Here is a 24,499-nt window from a genome sequence, read left to right on the forward strand (position 1 = left end):
ATTTAACAACCCTGAGTACTTTTATTACATAGACCTTTATAATGTAAAAAAAAATGACTTCCATTCTCATGGTACTTTTATAAGAGGATTTAATAAGTTTATTGAGAAGTTTTCTGTGGAAAAAGAATGAGATAATGGCTGCAGCTTTGAAAGGACAAAATCTACTATACTGGTATGGTTATAACTGCTATCTTCTTTCCTTACTACCATATTCTAAAACAAGAAACATGATATTGTGCATTCATAAAGACTATCATTTGGCGCTTTCGGAGCCCTTGATATAGCTCCATCCGTGGTAACCAGCACTATTAATCCCATTTAGATGTCTTCCTCCTCATATAACTGTGTCCCTCACTATCGATAGCTTCATAAAGGTCCTTTTTATTCTCTTGTGTTGCATGTAGATAACCAATATAAGCCACGCAAAGTGAAAGGCTTATCAATCCAAAAGCCATTACGGGTTTGTTCTGTCAAAGAAAAAAAAAATTACAAAGCCTCGTTAAGACTAATAATTTGAGGAGATCCAAATCCCTGTTGCTCTTTCCTCTTGACAAGCCAACTCTTTATTACCACACTAGCATTCCTATGGAAATATTTTCTATGATAATAGTTTACCTAGTTCTAATTCAATTAACTCAACTCCTGATCATGCAGAGGTTACAGAAGACTCTTTCTTCTCTTCTCCAGTCTCCCTTCTGTCTGCAGCCTGGCCATCGCAGACCTCCACCTTCAGGAAGGTGATGGCTGGGAAAGGGGCAGAGGAGACAAGAGGCATGGAAGCTGGGCCAGTGCTCAGAGGTTTCAGTGTTAACTGTCTGGCATGGAGGTGTTATTTAACTTTTTCAAACTAGTTAATTTTATTAGGAAGTGAGGAATGAAGGACACATGCGATTCTTGCCTGAGTTCATGGACAACTGGCAAAAAGCCTTTTATGTCATATGTTAGGTATAGCAAAAATGACAATGTACACACTTCTCTGGGAATCTACTCTCTTGCCTCAAGACATTTAGTAATTGGAACAGATATTATGCTGTTATAATAACCTTGATTTATTGCTGGAAAATTCAAGACCCTAAGAGGCAAAGCAATGTGCCTCTGAATTAAAAAAAAAAAAAAGTTCTTAAATATAGGAAAGCTATTTACAACCCCACAGAAGTGTTTTTTATTACTGTAACTCAGACCTTCCTTTCTGCATGTTCACACTCAACAAATGGGCCTTTCTTAGGTCAGTATAAATGAAGAGTTGCAATATGAATTTCAATTTTAATTCTTTGTTTCTGTCACCATACACGCTGTATTACTACTATCTCGAATCTTTTGTCAAAAGAATAAAGATCAAACTTTTTCACTTGCTCTAAGGCGACAAACTCAGAACAATTTAAATTTGCAATTCTTAAAATGCATTTGGCAGTTAAAACACATGGTTCAAAGTTTTTAAAACATTCAACCTTGATTTAATGATTTGATTGTTAAATTGGCCTAATACTTAACTGTGAAACAATTTTCACTGGCAACCGTGTTACTAAAATTCTAATCAAATTCAATACATTTCAATATATTTTATAATAATTTGATTTCATTTACATACATTTAAAAATAAAATTTGTACCTATTTAAAAGTAAAATTTATCAAATATATTCAATAAATGATTAGCTAACTGCCTAACAGTACACAAAGGTACATTTTGAAAATTTTCACAAAATGTTTGCAATATCCCTTAGGTAAAAACATTATTAATAAAGGCTGGAACTGTAGTCTATAATGATGATCAGATTTTCATTTTGTTTTCTTTGTTTCAATAGGTCTAATTTACTTAATGGTACCTGATCAAACAATAAATGTCCTTCAAATTAATACAACTATTAAATTTTTAAATAGGAATTTGAGAAGTTGATCCATTAAAGTGTAACCATTTTCTATTAAAATTCTCAAATGCCCTCAAAAATAATGTTTTATATGCGTATTTAGTGAAACATCAGTTAAGGTTTTCCTTCCACCTGCATTTATTCACAGAGAGATCTGAATAGGCAACATAAAATGTCCATGATAAAATCAAATGTCACAGGAAATTAAGAATTTTCTATTTCTGATAGCCTAAATTAAACATAAAGTCTTATCCTGGGTATATTTCTTACAGGTTTAATGAAGAGTTCTGGATTCACAGCTCGAAATAAGGTTGTCGTGCGGACTCCTCTGAGCCCTGGGTTTCCAAAGTCTTTCTCTTTGGGTGGTTCCTTCTTAAAAGCTTGAGGCTCAGGTGCTGAAGACATCTTGATTAATAATGACTTATTACCTAAAAATAAAATAAGAGACTTTTCCTTTGTGATTTTAATAATGCTCTTTAAAAAATCATTCTATCCTCATTTTTTTTTCGCCTACAGCACCTGGTCTTCCTAGGTGGTGCCTCATCCAGGTACTAACCAGGCCCGACCCGGCTTAGCTTCCGAGATCAGATGAGATTGGGCACTTTAGGGTGGCATGGCCATTGTATACTCATTTTTTTGAATTCTTGCCCATATATATATACCAAAAGTGACTGTCATTTATTTTATTACTTTATATAACACATACTTTATAAAATGGTTCTTTGTTTGGCAAAATGGTTATTTTATTTTTTTTCTCTTAGAACAAACCAATGAGGTGGGCAAAAGTTGTTTTCCTACTTTTACAGAAGCCTGGAGAATTGCTTGTTGGTCTGAGTCACATTATATCTTGTTATATGCAGGGTACTACTAGGCTAGGAGTGGCCAGTGAGCTATCCATATCCTTCTCTATTTCCTTCCATTTTCAGTATTTCTTTCATTCCAACAGCCCTTTCGGGGCACCAGTTTGAGAGAACTAGCATTCCTTTGCTCAGTTTCTCCTACTCACCCCTATTCCACTTTCCCATCATGTTCCTACCCTTCCTCCATTGGAACAAGCACTAGTACCAAGTGGTAAGGGTAAGTAGCTGTTGGTCCTCAGAACTGCTCTGCTATCTCCTTAATCTGAATATCCTTTTTTTTTCTCTTAATTACTCTAAATCTATCCTATTAAATCTAAGTGGATCACTTGGCTTCCGGTTCTCCCAGCAGGAGTGGCAATATTTTTGTGAATGTTTTTCTCTTCTAGGTACTATTAAACAAAAGCTTACTGTTATCATTCCTGCCACCTAATGCTGGGGTGGGGGGAGAGGGGTTGCAAGGGAAATGATAGGGAAAGAAACCTTCCAAAGAAAGGCTGAAAGTAGGGATAACAAAACTGGGGGGTGGGGGGGAAGGGATGCTGCAACCCTATCATGCAGTAAATGTTATGAAATAAGAGTCAAACGTTCACATTTAAACACTTATTGGGGCTTTGTTTATACAAGTACTGGTCTTTTATAGACTTTATAAAGCGATATTTTTGCAACTTTATTAGTTATAGAGAAGATTAACCATTGTTTTGCAAAAGTCTTTGTTATAGTGGTCACTAAATATTTATTTATACCACTTAATTGGGTAAACACCTCGTCAGGAACATCTGCTTGAAGGGAAAAGATTCTCAACACTTTCTACACTTGCAAGGACTTCTGAAATGTTCACTGTTGGCTGTGCCAGCACTCGTTCCCCTTGGGTGTTATGGTTATCATTGTCGTCATTGTCATCATCATCACTTTCTGATTCCATTTTGACATAAGTTAGCACTCTGGCGGCAATTTTAGGATTTCTGAACACTAGAAAATAGTTAAATTGCTCTCTGTAACCATAAAGACCTCAAAATCAAACTGGTTTGGGAGACCAGTGACGACAGCAGCAACTGAGTATCAGACTAGCTCAAATACCACGTTTGGTTTGCAGTCTTCTAGGTAGATCTCAAGGTATTGCACAGGAATCATGCCTGTTTTCTGCCAACATTTTTACTACTGTGGATGGCTCTACAGACCACCAGTTCTCAGCAACCATGCCAATGGCTTGCTTAGCTTTATTTCTCAGTTTTCCTTTTATCAGCTAAATCTAGAAAGATCTGTTTTGGCAGTGCACTTTACTGCACAAATTATACCCTAATAGGATGGCTACAGAATGGTTGTGCAGTTTAATGGGAAAAACTCAACACATGCATAGGAGAGTGCTGTGGGCAGAGCAACTATCAGCAAGAGGATATGGTTTTGCTCCTTTCATTCTGTTGCCAACCTTTCTCAGCCTTCATTAAATAAATCTCTCATCCTTTGGGCATGTGTATGGGCTTAATAATCACAGGGGAGTAAAGGGACATTTATGAAGCCCTGAGAATTAACTGACTTGCCAATGAGAAGTGGTCTCATATTTTCCATCTAGGATGCATTACATCAGAATAGAGCAATCATCAGTCTCTGTTTACCTCCTTTGTGAAATCCTCCTAGGGCACGAAGTGTATGAAGCAACTTGTAAAACACTGTTTTTATCAGCATTTAAAACATCATTTAAGCTGCAACTAGTAAATTTTTTTTAAATTTCTTCTGCATGCAAGTTACTAATTTTCTATACTGGAACAGTGCTTTTTCACTATAGACAATGTCTGAAAAACATCTTAACATGCCAGAAATGTGTTCAGCCAGTACATTTGCTTTAAACTCATCAGGCCCAAGGTTGGCAAAAAATCCAATGCTTTTTGTGGAACAAGTGGTCCACTTACACGCTCATTTCTAGCACAAACTTCTTGATACCAGACAAAAATAGCTTTAAAACATACTTTACATTCACTTCTGTTTTAAGTCCCAGAGTCCCTTTAACTTGCACTTCAATTTTGGCTCTATCTTTTCAAAAACATCAACAGTGTAGACTGTAACTAGTCTCTCTCTCAACAGTGATGCTCAATTCCTGTTATTTCTTCTTTCTTGTGGCTACAATCTATTGCTTCTAATGCCTTCATTTTCTTCTATGAAAACTGCTGGCATGTCATCTTTCCCCCACTTAGCCATGAGAGTAGGATAAATTATATGTACGCATGTATGCAGAATTTAGGTAACAAATGTTAGTCACCAGATGGCTTAGGCTAGGTGCCAATGATTTTTCTCCTTATACACAAACGTATTTGACTGTAATGTGGGGAAAAAGAAAAGTCAAAAAGATGTAATCATTAAAGTGAAGGAAGTATTACAGTCTGTAAATAGGCCATGCCTATAAAAAAAATGTGAAGCAGGAAATAGTTAACACAATAGCCACATTGTTACGACTGAATCATAGCCTCAGAGTATTCCACTAATTGAAACTGGAGCATTAGATAAAAATACTAGGAAGGCCTGAAGAAGCACATATACAAAGATAAAATTCATGCTCATCAGAAACTGACAAAAACAGCATTTTCCTTTAATTATTGAGAAACAGCTGCACATAATTAAAACAAAGCTATCTAGTCGGATATGGTTTAAAATTGTTTACTGGGAGGAAAAACAAAGTAATGAGGGAGGGACGTATAGCCAGCATATATTGTAGAGCACAGAAGGGTCCTCCAACCACAGTTACCACATCCACTTTGTGTCGATAATGTGTCAAGAACTGAGAATTAACTTAAGCCTCATCTGAAGTCCAAAATTATATATATGTATACATGATTATGTTTATAAACAATACATGCACATACACATGTCTGTATATATAGAGACTAGTTACAGCCAACAGAAATTTCACTATTTTAAAATCAAAGGGATGCAGTCATGCTGAATGTCATGAAATTCCACGTACATCTATAAAAACTATGTATGAAGAGTGTTCTAATGAATTGTAATGACTTGATTTTAATTGTAAAATTCTTTGGTCTCCTCTTTTCCTTAGTAAAACCTACATATCTGGTATAATAAATCAAGGAAATAATCAAGGAAGTAGATATTATACTACCTCCAGATATCCACATCCACCTTAATAATGCATTGTACATGTTAAACTTTACCAGCAATGACAATTAGAGTACCTGGGCTGAAACCACTGCAAATGTTCATTGAAACGACATTTACAAATTAAGGAATTACCTACAACACTGTGTTTTTAAAAGATTTAATATATCACAATTTTCCTTGTTTATGACTTTCATTCTTTTATAAGACAGCTCAATTTTATTGTTGCTTCTCTTTTTATGAGCCAGTCACTGAAGATGTTACAACAGTAGTCCCAAAATTGCATGAATTTGTATGTACCATCTACTGAATAAAGAAATTTTAACAAACTTCTATTCTTTAATAATAAATATCGATTACTGAGGCCAAGTAATATTTCTTTATTTTTCCATCACCCATTTCTTTTTCCCTTAACAACTTATGGGAATAAACTGTTGTTTATAACTTTTTTTTAAATAGAGAGAATTTTGTCTAAGGCCATGCTACCCTGAACAAGCCCAATTCTGTCTGATCTTGGAAGCTAAGCAGGGTCAGGCCTGGTTAGTACTTGGATGAGACACCACCTAGGAAGACCAGGTGCTATAGGTGAAAAAAATAAAATAAAAAAATAAGGGATTGTAAGCTGACAAGGTCCTTGCAATCTGTGAGGTCAACCAAGGGTTGCCGTGCCTAAAAAATAATAAAATAAATAAAATAAAATAAAATAAATAAAATAAATAGAATTTTTCATATCTGCCTACAAAAAAGATCTAAACTAAGCTGCATTTAATTCATATGTCCCTTGCTAGTAGAAAAGTTCTCTACCTTTTTCTTCAGCCCATCCTTTTGCGAAGGAAATATGTAATGGGAAAAGGAGCAGAGAAAAATTGTGCCTCTGCACAATTCCCTGAGAATCATACACCTCAAAGTGTAATGGTGCCCCCTCGGAATTAATAACGCACAAGGTGCGAGGCTGTATTAAGATGGTCAAAGATAAAATCAGGACTGGTTATCTTTGAATGATTTTCCCTCCTTTAGTAAATTCTTGCTTAAAGCAATGAATCAGATGTATTTGGCAACTGACAATAAACAATTCACTGGCATAAAATTGGCATGACTATCTATATTAATTACACTGTATGTGAAAATTAGACCAAGAAATAAAGAATATTAGGTGCTTTGGGGAAAATTTAATCTTGATATCCATTTTTGAAATGAGCATCTCAACAGAAGATAAATCGAAATTATCAGAATCATAAATGTGAGAAGGAATCTTAGCCATAAGCAAAATCTTTCTTTTAAAACAGGGAATTATAAGACGGACAAAATATTTTAATCAGATATAAATTATTTTAATTTCACATACCATACTATCTTAATATTTAAGAAAATAACTTGAAGTCTGGAGCAGAACACAAAGTTAATATGGGACAGAATAGAAGGACGTTGTCCTCAAATTCCAACTGTGCTAATTATAAGCTGTATGTCTTTAGTAAGTGGCAACCTCTCTGGGCCTCAGTTTCCACCTTTATAAAACGGGTAATATTTTTTGCATAGAATTATCGTGCGGATTAAATAACATTTTTTATAGGCTATAACAAATATTCAATAAATGGTAACTATTGTCATCGTCATCATCTACTCTAATCCCCTTTTCTAGACAAATAGAAACAGACCCAAAGAGGCTGTGTCTTTGCCAATGGAAGAATGAGATAATCCAGGTCTCTCAATTTCCAGTCCATTCTTATTCCACCACTTCACTCTGCCTTACTCTTGAATTGATGACTCTGCATTTACAAGTTATTAAAAGATTTGGAAACAAAGTTGTAATCACCTAAACGTTTTTTAAAAAATGTTATGTGTATTGGTTTTAATGTAAAAAACAGTATTTGAAAAGTATCTTTCCGTCTATTTAATTTACTGTACCTGAAGAAAGGAGAAAGGTCTTGACAACGGCTGTTGCATACAATCTGAGAACTGTAAGGAATTATTTGGGGCCACGCCCCTCCCCATACTATGGTACCAACACTACCGCTGACTAGTACTCAAAGAAAGATGCATTCTAAGCCTCCAGAAAAAGAAGCTGCATTCAAATGAGTTCCTGACCTTGTGGTGCAGGGGGAAACGCATGACTGTTAATAGCTACAAAAAGAGGCATGGCAGTTGAAAATTACAAACCCATTTTCCCTAACTAGGAGAGTTTGGCGACCTTCTAAACCCACCAGAGTGCGGGACTCCTGGAACAAGAGGTCCGACAGTGGGCCCTGTGGGGGCAGAGATCTCCGAGACTTGGCTCAGGGAGCCCTCGGAGTGGCGAGGATTCGGGGTGCTGGACAGAACGCCGTGGAGTCCTACGCACCTGGGAGTGAACCCTCAGGGCAGCCAGGACCGCTAAGGCCTCGGAGACGAGCGCAAGGGGGGTCGACCACCCTGTCCCCGCCACCCACCACCCTGTCCCCGCCACCGGGAGCCTCCGCCGCTCACCTGCCGTCGGGGCGCCTTGTCCCCTCGCCCCGGACGCTCCGCCTCGTCTCCGACCGCGGGAGAGAGCGGCCCGACTCGCGGGCTACAGCTTTCCGCCGCGGCGACATCTATAGCCCGGAGGCTGCAACGCAGGAAAGCGGGGCTTCGGAGACGCCCTTCCAGTACCTCTCAGGTTCCTGCGCCCGCCCCGGGGGATTGGCTGGCTGGCGTTTGCAGGGTTTTTGTTTGTTTGTTTGTTTTCTTAATTTACCTTTTCAGCTTCTCGGGTTCAATTAACCTTCCATTTTCTTGCGTGTGTGTTTTAGATACATAAAAGGAGATATTACCTAGAAATATATCAATTTGTTTAATGTAAGGGGAAAGATTTCTGATTTGGGAAAGAAGGCTTAAATCTGGTCTCCTATCCCCATTTTAGGGGCACAGGCATCCAAATGTACAGTTAATACTCTGTCATTCTATTAGTGCCTTGAGATGCTAAGACACAAACTATGTGAGTAGCTATGGTTGTGATAAGAATAGGTATGTGAAACTAATGAAAAAAATAAAAATAAAGACGAAAAAAGAATAGATATGTGAAACTAATAAATAAATAAATAAAACATAGAAATGAATTTCGGTTTGCACATACTTCCATGATGTTGAAGTTTGTTGGAATAAAAGTTATATTAAAACAAACAGAATAGCAGGTGCCCAGATCTCGGCATGGATTTATGTAGCTTTGGCAAATGGATTTTGAATCTAAAAGCTGTTCTCTCAAGCCAAATTAACTTTATATTTGACTTGAGGTTTAATTTTTTTTAAGTTCGTGGATAGACATCAGGTATTACTAGACGATCCTCTGACAAAAAAGTTAGACTTTAAAAAGCTGTGAGAGGAAAAGGTGTTCACCGTTACTAATCGTCAGGGAAATGTATATCAAAACCTCAATGATATCCACCTCACACCAGGTAGAATGGCTAGAATCAAAAAGACAGTCTTTTGCAAAGTAAAAGTTTTGAATTTGATGAAGGCCAAATTATCCATTTTTCTTTATTTTTTGGCTTGTGCTTTGGGTATTATTTCTAAGAACTCGTTGTCTGTGCCTAATTTAGGAAGAATTTCTTCTATGTTCTAAAAGCTTTATAGTAACATGTTTTACATTTAATTCCATAATCCATTTAGAGTCAACTTTTGGATAAAAAACAAGGTTTAAGTTGAAAAAAAAATTTTGTTTTGCTGTTCATTCATATGCTTGTTTTTCATTTGGGCATCCTCTTTTGCAAAAATATCTGTTCTTTTGCTTGTTTTTATTTTGCGTTTTCTAACTTGTTCTTACTGATTTGCATGAGCCCTATAAAGATACTGGATATGAGTCTCTTTTCAAATGTATTGCAAATATCTTCCGCCAAACTTTGATAGTCTTTTCACTCTCTGAAGAGTATCTTAAGGAATAGTTCTTAATTTTAATGAAATTTACTTATCGATTCCTTGAAAATTGAAATTCACTTTACTAACCCTTATGATTAGTATCTTTTGTATCATGTTTAAGAAATATTTTTCTACTTCAAGGTCATAAAAATATTCTCCTTTGCTATCTTCTAGAATCCAAGAATCTTTATTGTTTGCTCTTTCTTCTTTAGATCTATAACCCTTCAGAGCTATATTTTATGTATTGTGTGCGGTGAGGAAGGAATTAAAAATCATTTTTTTCCATATGGATTTCCAATTGACCAGTTCTGTTTATTGGAAAAAAACTATCTTTTCCCCCATTGCACTGCAGTTATCACCACTGTAAAAAATTAAGGACTGTGGGTCTGTCTGGACTTTCGGGAATTGGCTTATCTAACTATGGGAGTTGGTAAAGCAGGCTCTGTAAGGCTGTCATCTCCTTGTCTGATGTCAGAGCTTGAAGTCCAGGGCAGGCAATCAGGAAGGGAATCACGAAGCAGGCTGCAACTCACAATCCCAAGTTGGAAATCTATAAGGAGGGACTGAAACTTTTGCTCTTGTTACCTCTGACCTTGGTAACGGGTATCCTGCAGAAGCCCTCAGTTGTAAGAGCTAAACACACACCTAGGAGTCAAGGAAGTTGAAGGAGGATCCTAGAGAACGTAGAGTGCAGATCCAGTGGCTGCTTCACAGCAACAACATGCATCTGCTACAGTAGCTCTTGCTTCCCTTTTACCTTCCCAATCTCCCAATTACCTCCCTTGTTGCCCACCCTAACCAAGAACATACAAGAAAGGGAATTCTAGGAAATGTAGTTCAACCTAAACAAATGGATACCTTACAAAGCCAACACAAAGTTATTTATAATGTCTTTGTCTTTCCTTTGAGGAGATGGAAATGTGTTTTTTATAAGATTATTTTCACTGGGTATAGAATTTTGTTTTCACTTCTTTCAGCGCTTTCATAAGTCATTGGATTATTTTCTAGAGTCTCTTGTTAGTGTTAATTGATCGCAATCAATCTCATTTTGTTCTTTGAAAGTAATGCATCTTTTCTTCTGTTTGCTCTTATAGTCTTTGTCTTTGGGTTTCAGTAGTCTTACTATGATCTAAATATGTTTTTCTTTGTATTTAATCCTCCTTGAGATTCATAAAGCTTCTCAATTTGTCTTGATAACTTTCATATGATATAGGAGATTCTCGGCTAATATTAAATATTATTTCTCATTTTCTCACCTCTCCTTTTTAGGATATTCATATGTTAAAACTTTTCTCCGTATTCCAAATGTCTTTTTTTTTTTAATTTTTTTGTATTTTTCATCCCGTTTCTGTGTTTCAATCTGAGTATTTTCTACTGACTTGTTTTCCAGATTGCTAAATGGCTTTTTGGCTAATGTAAGATAAAAAAGACAGAAAACTTAATTGTCTGCATATTATTCTGTTGCCTCTTCATATGACAATAACTTTGTTAAATTTTCTCTGGAGAATGAATAAAATAATCCAATCACTTCTCTCGCGTAGTTGTTCAATTTTTTTTATTATTAATAACTTAGAATACTTTTCTGATTATTTCCTGGTAATAGCATATAAATCAGAGATTATTGTCAATTTGGAGAAAGCCTCCATTAAGTTTCTTTTTATTTGGAGGAATTTTTCAAACTAAAATCTGCCTTGATATATTTCAAATCTCATTTCTGCTCCATAACTCATATCCTTTCTATGCTGGGTTTCTTTGGACACATTCAAATTGCAATAAGACCTCAAACTCTGCACTTTTTGTTATGGCAATAGGTGAGTGAGTCTTTATGTTTCATATTATTAATCTCCAGGTTACATTGACAAATTTACAGAGGTTATATACAAAACCGGATTTTGTTGTCAGTAATTACATTTCCACCTAAATTTGGACTATTAAAGCAATATTCCTTTGGGGGTGGGCATGCACATAATTAAGAACTTTATTTGGCAAAAGTTAGTGGAGAATAAATTTGTTGCTTTTTCTTCAATTTCTGCATTAATATCTACACACACACACATGCGCACAAAGTCATTCATGTTATTATTTTTAAAGCAAGGCAAATTCAAAGAAGAAGGGGAGAAAGATAAAAACCTAGGCTTATCTGTTACACAAGTGTAATGACTGTTATATTGTATATCCTGTGAAAATATCAGTTGGATCTAAATGTTTTCCGATACTGTGTACTTGTTTTTGAGTAAAGAAGGTGCGCAAAATGTTAACGAGTCAAATATAGTCTTTTATTTGTTGAGTTGACAACAAAAATTAACTAGAGCTAGAGGCACATGCATCTATCAGCTTTGAGCCTTGTCAAACCCTGAAAGGTTTGAGAAAGTGGAGGCTAACCTGAAATAGATAATGTTTCTTTTTCTTACGAAAACAATATCTCAAACATTTCTTAGATATGGAAAATCCTTAGAAAATATTTGAAGCTTTAAGCGCAAATATTGAAAATACAAGCCTTTTCAATGACCTGGGAGGAGACGTGGTATGTGGATGGGGCCCAGAGCTATGGCTCTGCTGACAGCCAGCTGTGGTGTAGGGCTCTGTCACAACACCGGGTCCTGCAAGGGCTGATTCAAACAGGGGTTAAGGGTAAATGGGGTAAAGAGGGTCATATATACAGTAACAGAAGGAAAATAGACTTTGGGTGGTGAGTACACAATGGTATACAATTATAAAGTTATAATGTCATACATATGAAATTTATATGATATCATTAACAATGTTACCTCAATTTAATTTTTAAGAGTGGTCAAAATCAAAGGACAATGCTTACATTTTCATTTGAAAAATGTCGAAAACTCATTTTTAGATGTAGAAATGGTGCTACAATATGAACTTTCATACACTCCTCTGATATTCTGCACCCAGGAAGCATTTTTCCTCAGTCCTTTTCTGCATCAGAAGATGGATGAATCACCTGTGGCACCAGAATAAGCAGCAGCACTTCAAGGCACAGAGCCTTTAAATTCATTCTTACCAAAACATGAAACCTCAGAAGCACTTGATATCACAAACATCAGTCATTATTAAGTAATATGTATTGTGTTTCTGGAGTTGTTTTAGATGCTACAAATCTCCTACCAGCTCCTGGTATAATTGAGAATTACTGTTAGAAGGAGACAGGGACTTCTTTCTTCATGTAAGTATCTTGTGTTCACAAATTGTACTGAAAAGCAATTGTTCTGAGATGTGGAAGCAAGTTGTTCCCATATGTGCTTTCCTGCCCAGCACAAAAGGTAATTTTTTGTTTCTTTGTTTTTCAAGTTGGTACATATTACTCTCATTTCTGGTGCCATTTCTTTTCTTTTCTTTTTTTTTTTGACAGGAAATCTCACAAGTCGTGGTCTGTGTTGCTTTCAGTAAACAAAGATAATGACAGATACCCTTGATTGACCAGTTATCATTTCAGTTAAGAACATTATAAGAACACTAAAGTAACGAATGCCTTTCCCATTTCACAGACAAGGAAATGGAGGCTAGAGGGCTTAAGCATCTTGAGCAAGCCCAAAAGTTAAGAAATAGGTCCAAGATTTCAACTCTGGTTTCTCTGAACTCAAAGTCTATGGGATCTATACTGTTGAAAAAAAAATCTTGAAATAGAATTAACGTTAAATTCTGATAACTCTTTTGGACCTTTCCTCTGCAGGCTAAACACTTCCAGTTGCTCCAATCCTTCTTTATATGATATGTTCAGAGACACTCTCTTCACCTTTGATCACTGTCTTCTAGATCTACATGAGTTTGTCTAAGGTCTTACTGAGGCCAAAACAGAACACAGAGCTCCAATTGCACCTAAGATGAGCAGAAAAGACTCCTGACCTCCCTTGGAAGACATTATGCTGAAAAACAAAACAAGGCTAACTTTAGAGCACAGTGCTATGTGCATAATGGCTCCCAGTGTACAGTGGTGCTAAAACTTCAATCATTGCAGCCAGCTATATTAACTCTTGGAACCTTAGTCATGTTCTCATATGGCATCTGCATTCAACACAACTCTGTGGTCTTTCTTAACAGAGTGATCACCAAGATAGGTCTTCCTACAGTCCCCAGCCTTGTGCAGTTTATTCAAGGGGACGCATTGGACATTTGAAAGCTCTGGCTTGTACTGCTTCAGTCTGCTCTGGGCTCTGCCTCTTGCTGACATTCTACAGGGCCAAATTCTCACACCAAAGAGAAAGCAATCAAAATCCAAATCTTAAAGGAACAGAGAAAAACAAGGTTTATGGTATTCATTCCACTCTTTTTACAGTTGTCTTCTCTTATTTCCTCTCACCCGTAGCTTTCTGACTTCAAAATGATGTAATTTATACTATAATATGCCTCTCTTTTTCTAATGTTTATTATGTTTGTTTTTTTCCAAACAAAAAAATGGAAGTGGAAGAATTAAATCTTTGTTAAAAGCACAGAAAGAGTCATAAATGTAATTGAGACTGTGTAGGCTTCAGCAGAGGCATTTTGTCCAGAACACACCCATGTTTCTGCCTCTCATTCCATAAAGATCCAAGCCATATCCCCTCTCTTCTATAGAGCCTCTCCTGATTGCCCCAGCCCCTGGCAATTTCTCTCTCCCCTAGCTTCTGTGCAAGTTGCTAAAAGATCCTTGAGGACTGAGACCTTTGTCTAAAAAATTATGCCTCTGCCACACTGGATTATTGAATGCTACTTTGTTTGGGTTATCGCTAATATTATTGTAAAGCTGGGATCCACTTAGCACTTAGCACAGTAAGGCCAACCTGAAGGTCGCCCTAACGACAAACTACCTCAGTCCAACTGTTCCTGGCACAAGGTGTCTCAGTACAAACAGGCAATGTTTTAAGACCATGGATAAAGTTTGGTAAGTGTTAATTATAAACAAAAGAGTGTAAATTGGAAGGGATGATCAATTCCAGAGAAAGGCTTTGGGATTTTATCATGATAGTAATCCTTTAGAAATTGGGTCACTTATTCTGGGATCCTGGGGTCTCTATAAAAACCAAACCAAACAAGGTTTGCTTTATAGGGTATGAAGAAGGTTCATCTAGTTATATAATTAATAGTGTAAATCGATGATTTTTCAAAGTAAACTGCAGATGTCTTTGAATTTTGGATTGATTATATATGAATACATGGAATAATTTTAAAGATCACAAAGGTCAAGAGAAGTATGAGAGAACCTGCACTGAAATCCACATGGTCTGCGAAGGTGGCTATCACAGTGCAAAGGAAAGAGCTTGGAGACTTGGGTTTCATCTCCAGTTTTTTTCTACACTTTCTCTACTGGCTCTGGGACCTGAGACAGGCCACTCTCTGTGGGTCTGTTTTCTTGTTTCTAAAATAAAAGCATTAAGTTTCATGACATCTAATATGATTTCCAACTGTAAACTTCTGTTTCTAAGCTATTCTCATTCTGAGACATGATTTCATTTTCATTTCTACATATCTTTAATTTTAGTTGAACTCACACCTGGAAATGGTGCCATAAAAAGATAAAGTACTCGCCCTCTTTCTTTCTTTCTCTATGTTATATACATAGAAAATGTTTGTTATTAATGCTTCTTGGGTTTGGGAAAGTGATTTTTACTATGCCTTTTTACTTTCTGTATTTCTAAGAACAGGACATATGAATTGAAGTTAAAATAAGCTCATCAAAGCTGACTTACATTGTCCTTTTGCCTATCTTTTTTTTTTTTGTAGCGAGGCTTTGATAAATGACCTTGGAAAATCAATTAAAGAGATGAAACACTCTCATTGTTTCAGCTTCTTTGTGTAGACGATGACAAGATTCTCTAAAAAGGGATGTTCAATGAACTGTATGTATGTGAGTGGCTTTGAATTCGTTTTTCCTGTCTCAGTTTTCTTTTAATATATATATTGTAAACAACAGCGACACATGAATTCTCATCTAAGTTATGAGCCAAAACAAAATGATCAGGTTACACCTGTTTGGCTTACGCTACCTTGGAAACCACTTGACTCCATTTTCCTGAGTGTAAAGCATTACTTTCTGCTCAGGGAAATAATATAATCAACTTTTTTTTTTTTTTTTTAATGGAATGAGCACCTGCCTGGATCTCTTCTTAATCTCCACATCTGTGTCAAGAGGTAAGTTAAGCTTATTTCTCTTATGATAGATTTGGTTATTTAGTGGGAAAATGGCATTTCTTGTAATTGGGTAGTCATTACTTCTTTCCAAAATGTTTCAGTGACAGAAGTAATCCTAATTATTCTAAACCTAGAAATATTGCTATTTAGTTTTATGCCACATCACTGGTGCCCTTTCTGGATAAGCTGCCTCTAAGTAATGTTGCTCATGTGTTATTTTGGAATGTTATTGACTTGAAACCTTTTGGAGGATCTGGCCATATTAGAATGCCTGACCTGAGCACAGAGAGCAGGCTATGAATGAGTGGGATAATGGGGACACAGAGAAATAGCCCAGGACCTCTTAGTGGCCCTTTATGTGTGACTTAAGGACAACCTTTGCACTGTTCCTAAGAGGAGATCCTCTAAAAATGACAATACATTTACTCATTCAGAAAATTAAAATTCATACAGGCAAGTAGTATATATGTACATGTGTCTGCCTGTATGGGTACTATTCTACTCAGCATTGCTCATGGAATCTGTGCTGACAATTTATTATTATTATTTTTTAGCATACTGTTATTTACATGCATAAAACCTAAAATTAGATGTAAAATAATTTTACTCCTATAAGTTAATACTTGAACTTATGGTTCTTATGCAACTATATTTACAAAAGAAAAATCAAATATCACAAAACCAAGAACATGAAAGGTAATTAAAGTTTAGTGGACAAAAGATGTTGTTTTGCTAAAGTTAAATTGCTACTCATTAAGAGAATAAGACACAGACCGCAGAAGCCCAGATTCTTTGCATTTGGTCTTGTCGGTAGACGAGATGTTGGGGATATCTCCTACCTGCTTTTCTTGCAGGGATGAAGCAGGATGGTCTATATCTTAGGTCCAGCCCGGAGTTAAGAAGAAGAAGGGACCTCATATAACAGGAATGCTGAATTTCATGGAGAATGGAGTGACACTTAATTCAGGTAGAGATAAAGAAGCTGGGTACAGGAGAATGACTGAGGTTCCCGAGAGGCTCCCATTCATTACTGAACTTTGCACTGTTATTTAGGCACTGGGTGTGCAATAGTGGACAATCAAGGTATCTGCTTAGATTGCCAGATAAAATATATCTAAATGCCCATTAAATTTTAATTTCAGATAAACAATACTTTTTTAGTATAAGTAATCACAAATATTGGATGGCACACTTATATTAGAAAACTATTCATTGTTTATCTGAAATTCAAATTAAACTGGATATCCTACTTTTTATTTGCTCAATCTGGCAACCCTAGTCCCTTCTCTCATAGATCACATAGTATATACAGATACTGATCATATAAATATGTGACTATAAGTTATAAATGGCATGAAAGAAGAGGCCAATATTATAAACAAGAATACCAAAGAAAAACAAATTTAGATTGGTGGGGTCAGGGAAAGCCTCTCTGGTTCAGGGAAAGGGGACAAGATCACCAGAGAGAGGAGAAACAAAATGGATGTAGTTTAAGGAGGAAGTGAAAGAAGAGAAGCATGCCTGGAATTCAGTGAGCTTCGGAGATGTGCCTGATGAAGCTGGACACACAGGCAAGGGCACCGCTATGCAGGGTTTTGTCGTCCAGGTAAGTATTTTGGTCTTTTTTTCCTACCGTAAACACAATGAGAAGCCATGTTAGGGTTTTAAGCAGAGAAATGAAACAAGAAATACAACTTCTGTTTTAAATGTTAATCTGGTTACGGAATGAAAAATGGGTTGGAGAAGGCCAAGAATGAGAAAAGAGGAGACAGATAAGAAGCTATTATAGTGTACCAGGCAGAAGATGAGGATGGCTTGGATTAGGGTGCTGGTAGTGCAGATGAAAAGAGTGAAAAGTTTTGGGATACATTTCAAAGAAAGAAATTTCGCCTTGAATATGGATTAGATGTGGGTTTTAGGGCAGAGAGAAGGTAAAGAACAACTGCAATATACAGATGAAGTATTATAGAACTGTACACTTGAAACCTGTATAATTTTATTAACCAAGGTTGCCTCAATAATTTTAATAAAAAAATATATATAACATAAAATTTGCCATTTTAATCACTTTTAAGTGTAGAATTCAGTGGTATTAATTATATTATCAGTAATGTACAACCATCACCACTATCAATTTCCAAAAGTTTTTCAACCCCCAAAGAAATTCTGTAACCATTAAGCAATAATCCCCCAGTTTTCCTTCTTTCCAGTCCCTGGTCATGTCTAATCAACTTTCTATCTCTATGAATTTGTAAGATACCTCATATAAGTGGAATCACACAATATTTATCCTTTTGTGTCTTACTTTTTTACTTACCATGTGTTCAAGGTTTATCCTTGCTGTAGCATGTATCAGAACTTCATTCCTTTTTGTGACTGAATAATATTCCATTGTATGTATATACCATATTTTGTTTATCCATTCATCTGTTGATGTAACGAGTTCTTTCCACCTGTTGGCTATTGAGAATGCTGTAATGAACACTGGCATACAAATATCTGAGTCCCTGTTCACAATTTTTTTTTTTTTGTATATATCTAGAAGTAGAATTACGGGTCAATGGTAATTCTGTTTAGCTTTTTGAGGAACTGACAAACTGTTTTCCACAGTCCCTGCATCATTTCGCACTCCTACTAGCTTTGTGCAAAGGTTCCAATTTCTCCATATCCTTGACAACACTTATTATTTTACTTTTAACAAATTATACTCATCCTAGTGAGTGTGAAGTGGTATCTCATTGTAGTTTTGATTTGCATTTCACTAATGACTAAAGATGTTGAGATCTTTTGACGTGTGAATTGGCCATTTGTATATCTTCTTTGGAGAAATGTTCATTAAAGTCTTTTGCTCATTTTAAAAATTGAGTTGCCTTTTGTTGTTGAGCTTTTAGGAGCTTTTAAAAATGTATTCTGGATATTAAGTCCTTACCAGTATATGACTTACAAATATTTTTTCTCACTTTGTAGGTTGTCTTTTTTACTTTCCTGATAATGTTCTTCAATGAACAAAAGCTTTTAATTTTGATAAAGTCCAATTTCTTTTTCTTTTATTGCTCATGCTTTTGGTGTCATATCTGAGAATCCATTACCAAATCCAAGGTCATGAAGATTTACCTCTATGTGTTCATCTAAGTTTTATAGTTTAGCTCTTAGATTTAGGTCATTAATCCATTTTGAGTTAATTTTTTAAAATGGTGTGAGGTAGGGATCCAATTTCATTCTTTTACATGTGAAAATCTAGTTGTCCCAGCACCTCCTCTCACCCCACTTTTAATTTAGATAAAATGTTTTGGGGGAAATTTGCAACTTTTCAAAATTATTCCTGATATTGAGAATATTAAATACTTACTTTCTAAAAATATTTGATTAACTGAATTTTCTAAATTGGATTCCTGTGCAGTTAACTGCTACTACTAAAGAGAAAGAAAAGAATCATAGAAGAATTGGTTCCTTAGAATCGGTAAGTGGAAACTCATTAAAAATTGGGAGTAATCCTTAATGATTTAAGAAAATGGAAAAATTAAAAACCTTATTAAAAATAAGACAATCTGAATTATTAAGAGATAGAAATTTTGAGCTAATAACATCACTGGTTTTCAAATGCTTAAAAGGCTATTATACAGAGATTCCTAACTATTTTCCACCTTCACAGGAACAGAGCTAGAGAAAAAAATATACATATTGGACTTGTAAATGGAAAGACTTCACTTTTACACAAAGAAATAATTGTTAATGACAAAACAGGAAGATAATAATGCTTACTGAGCACCCGTCATGTGTCAAAGTCTGTTTTGAGTCCCATCAAGTAGGTACTCTTATCATCAGAAAACTTGGACTTGATTGAACCCAAGGAGTCCAATATTGTGTCCAGGCTCTTATCCACCAGGCTAAACCACCTCTTAAAAGTGAACTAACATTAGAACTCCCCTCCCTCCTGAGAAAAACCATTGCCTCTTCAGCAGCAGAGAATTTCAAAACAGGATGGACATTTACCAGTCAAATGAAATTCAGAATCCTGACACATTTGACGACATCAGTCTCTTGATTCTATTCAAACACCAGTCACTTTCTTACTGCTTTTCTTTTTAGCAGAACAGTTCTTATCCACTCTTATCTTTCTCCCTTCCCTAAAATGCCCAATAGAGTACTTTCAAATGTTTTGTAATATTACATGAATGTCCTCGAGTAATATGGACAAATGTCCAATGACACATGTCATAGGGAAACATACCACCTTTCTTCTCTCTTTGTAATCTCTGGGGCTTTGTTTTAATAATTCATGGACACATTAACCTTTCGGATGGATTTGAGAATCCTTTTTATTTAATACAATTTTGTGTTCTGATACCAAGGACATTGAAGTATTTATATTCTCTGCTGAATAGAGCACTGTGTACACGCATCTTTGTTTTCTTGGAAAACATCTCTTAACCTTCATACATCTCCACAGGGCTCTAGCATGTGGGCTGGATACATACTGTTCCCTCTGTAAGAGATAATAAGACATGCTCCAACAGGTGTGCTGTTATAATATCCTAATTTCCTTAATTCCCCTCACTCATCATTTCCATGATACTCTTTTGGCTGAGTATATGAGGAAAGTAAAAATTAATTTTTATAATAGGAAACAGAACCCGTAAGTGGCAAGGTTTCACCTAAGAAATCAAAAAGTATTTTAGTGGCAGACCTGGAGCTCCAGCCCATATCCAATTATAGTAGAAAGTTAACAACAGTGGTTTTTAACTGAAGAGATTTTGCCTTACTTTTCCAGGGTACATTTGGAAATGTCTGGAGACATTTTCAGTTGTCGCAAATGGGGGCGGGAGGTGGTGCTACTGACATCTAGCTGATAGAGGCCAGGAATGCTGCTAAACATCTTACAATGCAGAACATAGCTGCTGTAACACAGAATTATCCAGCCCAAAATGTCAGTGGTGCCACTGTTGAAAAACTGTTTTAGAGTTATGGAAATTGGATTTGAACCCTGCTCTGCATCTTACTTTGTGACTTTGGGAAAGTGGCATCATTTTTCAGTCTGCTTTCTCATCTGAACAAACAAACCTGCCACCATAAACAAAGAAAAAAACCAAAACCAACCAACCCACACTTTCTTGGGTGGTTGTGAGAGACCAACTTAAAAGCACTGAACAGAGAGTGCTAAACATATTATGGAAGTTTCTCCAAAGTGAAGTCTCTCCAACAAACAAAAACCAGGGTCCAACCACGGTCCAGGGTTCAGTTATAAACAGGATAGAAACGGAGACTGCCAGAACGACAATGCCACTGGAATGAAAAAGAAGGCACCCTAGCTCCCTATCAGCTTTTATAGGGAAAAGAGCAAAAGAGATGGAGAGAGGCGCAAGAGAATTAAGCAGCATGGAAGACGTACTAAGAGGGTAAAGGAGGAGATAATGAGACTGGAAATAGCAGTGGGAGAACTGTATAGGTGAGAGATTTCAGCAGTGAGGTGGAGGTACATTTGAGAGACATTTAGGAGGAATCAGAACTTGGTGAACAATTTAGAAAGGGTCATGAGAGAGCAGTCTTAGGATGAACACTGGGTGCTTGGGTGTTGGTGATGACATTCAGCTAGATAAGGAAATCAAAGGGTAGGGCAAATGGACAAGATCAAGAAAGGGATGTCGAGCTAGAATGATCGTTTTTGAGGCAAGAGGAGACCAACCTCTCCCTCCAAACCTGGCAAAGAAGGTAACTAGGGCATGGATGTAAATAGGTCTGAAGGGATGAGGGAGCATGAGTTTGAAGAAGTTCATATTGTAGAACCTCATGTTTCACTATCGTATTGTAGGCAAACTCAGTTGCTATTATGGGATGTGGAACATAAAAGGGGATAGAGACAGGGAACAACCTTTAAGGATGTGTGGAAATATGAGCAGGACATAGACAAAGAAAGTGAATAGAGACTATGACTTCAAAGCTGGCGCGTGAGGGATATCTCAAGGTACCAAGGTCATATCTAATTCTAGGATTCATATCTAACTAGATCGGCAACAGAACCCATCCATCCTTAGAAGCAATAAACTAGGATTTGTTTAAAAATGAGAGTGTGTATGAGGATGACCAACCAAATTCTAAATTAAACTGGGCATGGGATCAGTTATATCTGTGGGCCAGTTGTGTCATCTCCCATATCCTATGGGATTCTTAGAGAAACCTCAAAATCCAAAGTTGTAATAATGCAGAAATTTGAGTTTATCTTCCATAACCCCATAATCAAGACAGTAGAAGTAAATGATCAATGGAACAGAAATAAATGAATCATGATGAAACTGTTTTCTTTTGCAGAATCTTTCCTTCTTTGGCACCTAGGCTATGAGTTGGATATGCCTCAGAGACCTCCTAAGTGGAGTAAATAAATATTCAACTGGGATTGGGAGGATTTGGCTGGCCGTTGTGTTTATCTTCCGTTTGCTGGTCTACATGGTGGCAGCAGAGCATGTGTGGAAAAATGAAAAGAAAGGATTTGAGTGCAACATTAGACAGCCTAGTTGTGAAAATACGTGTTTTGACTACTTCTTCCCCATCTCCCAGGTCAGACTTTGGGCCTTACAACTGATCATGGTCTCCATGCCTTCACTTCTGGTGGTTCTACATGTAGCTTATCATGAGGGTAGAGAGAAAAGACACAGAAAGAAACTCTATCTCAGCCTAGGAATGATGGATGGGGGCTTGTGGTACACTTACCTTATCAGCCTCATTGTTAAAACTGGTTTTGAAATTGGCTTCCTGGTTTTATTTTACAAGATGTATGATGGCTTTAGTGTTCCCTACCTTATAAAGTGTGATTTGAAGCCTTGTCCCAACACTGTGGACTGTTTCATCTCCAAACCCACCGAGAAAACTACCTTCATCCTCCTGATGGTGATTACCTCATGCCTGTGCATTGTGATGAATTTCACTGAACTGAGCCTTTTGGTTCTCAAGTACTTTATTAAGTGCTGTCTCCAAAAATACTCTAAAAGGCACAAGTCCTCAGTGTGTGAGCATCACCATTTCAGATATGATGAATGTGGTGAGATAGGGACCCTTCCACTACTCCAGAATCATCATTCGGAAATGGCCATTAGCACATCCCAGCGAGGTGAAACAAGACTACTTTGTGATACACAAGAGAGTTAAACAAGGAAAACCTACACCCCTTCTAAGCAAGACCTAGGCTAGGCTGGGGGAAAAAAAAGGGTGTTAACTTAATGTAATGTGGGAAGAATTTTTAAATTTTTCAGTATGTGCTCAGTTGTGTACATTAGACAGGGGTCTCATTGTTTTGTTGTAGGGTTCATGTGGGTACATAAATTGTGTTTAAATAGCTAATTGCAAATTAGTTTGAAGAAATCCAACTAACAGCATTAAGTGCTTAGATCTGTCAAGTGGAAAATATAAAAAGTGACACTTCTAACAAATGTGATGGCCTCTAAGACACTGGCGATCTTTCCAAAGTAGCAGCCAAGGCTCCACTCACTCAGCTCGACTCAGTCTTTGTGGAGGATTGTGGTGACGGTCGGGGAGCAGCTAACCAGGGGCACACAGAAGTGTATTCAGTGAGAAGGCCTAGCCTGGGGAAAAGACTGCAGAGCCCAGGACTCTGCAGTTTAGGTGTCCCTTGATATAAGTGGACGAGGGGAGAGGGAAGAAAGTCATCTTTTAGTGATATCCAAGTTATATAAATATTATAGGAGGATATCTCACTTAAGCCTGAACTAAAGACATCTGAGTCACTCTATGATGGAAGGCATCTGAGTCACTCTTTGATGGAAGACATCTGAGTCACTCTATGATGAAAGGCAGGTCCCACAGAAAGCAGCACATTGATAGGGAGCGGGGAAGGACCCAGAAAAAGAATATGTCTAGTTGATAATTACTTAACACTTCTCTTTAACCACAGAACTGTGAAATACTTTCTAAATTCATTATTATTAGACCTTCTAATAATCAGGAATTCACAATGTATCATGTCAGTTTGCCTACAATTTACTAAAACATCTCCTCTTGCTCTAGAATAGATAATTGTGTACTGTGCTATTACTTTCCTATTTAAAAAAAAAATCAGAGATATATTCATTTGGATTTTATATTCTAACATATTTACATTTCTCCAGAATAAAAATGAAGTGTTTTTGTGGTGTTATTTGGCAGTCATTGATACCTTTATTCATTTGCACTGGGTATGCTTATTCTGTGAAACAAATTTGTTTTGACAGTTTTAAAATGGGATTTGCACCCTGCTTGGTAAAGATAGCTCAGAAATCATTCTCTGCTGGGAATTTTTTAATGAAAAGCCAGTACATTAAAATATAATTTTAACTAAAACCAATTATGTCATGTCTTCATGGTCTGCCCTCTTTAGCAAAAAATGTTTTACAACTATTCATGTATAATGGTTATTTGTGTCATTATGTAGTTTACAGACCATGTCACTAACAGTGGTCATAATCTGTCCTAAAGCCTGTATCCTAGATAACAGAGAGGAGGGTGACCTTTGTGATTTTCCCCTTCCTTCAATTTATACTGCAGATCACTGCTAGATTCATGAGCTTACATCCAGGTACTTTGTACCATTTGACATGAAAACATCTAGTCTTCACAAATGCAGGTAACCATTGAAAGACTTAAAGGAATATATATATATATATATTTTTTTTCTTTTTTCTTTTTCT

At 36.5% G+C, this 24,499-nt stretch overlaps 2 protein-coding genes and 2 pseudogenes across 3 annotated transcripts; 2 read left to right on the forward strand and 2 right to left on the reverse strand.

Moving 5' to 3' along the window:
• Positions 1–71: 71 nt before the first annotated feature.
• SMIM8 (small integral membrane protein 8) lies at positions 72–8,392 on the reverse strand. Of its 2 annotated transcripts, none has more exons than XM_039852866.1 (3): positions 8,295–8,392; positions 2,137–2,294; positions 72–467 (listed from the first exon to the last, which is right to left on the reverse strand). In XM_039852866.1, exons 2-3 carry the CDS (start codon positions 2,269–2,271, stop codon positions 309–311), a joined length of 294 nt encoding a protein of 97 aa, XP_039708800.1. In that variant the 5' UTR covers positions 2,272–2,294; positions 8,295–8,392; the 3' UTR covers positions 72–308. The 2 variants fall into 2 exon arrangements, with proteins under 2 accessions (XP_039708800.1, XP_039708801.1); XM_039852867.1 differs by having other exon boundaries at positions 2,137–2,286; positions 8,295–8,359.
• Positions 2,374–2,491, reverse strand: LOC120595229 (uncharacterized; annotated as a pseudogene).
• On the forward strand, positions 6,301–6,419 carry LOC120595168 (uncharacterized; annotated as a pseudogene).
• A 13,719-nt stretch (positions 8,393–22,111) lies between the features above and the next one.
• GJB7 (gap junction protein beta 7) lies at positions 22,112–22,964 on the forward strand. Its single transcript, XM_039853331.1, has one exon. It carries the CDS (start codon positions 22,158–22,160, stop codon positions 22,962–22,964), a length of 807 nt encoding a protein of 268 aa, XP_039709265.1. The 5' UTR covers positions 22,112–22,157.
• Positions 22,965–24,499: the final 1,535 nt, after the last annotated feature.

Source organism: Pteropus medius, unplaced genomic scaffold (genome assembly GCF_902729225.1).
Source record: "Pteropus medius unplaced genomic scaffold, Ma_sr-lr_union100, whole genome shotgun sequence".
NCBI classification, from domain to species: domain Eukaryota; kingdom Metazoa; phylum Chordata; class Mammalia; order Chiroptera; family Pteropodidae; genus Pteropus; species Pteropus medius.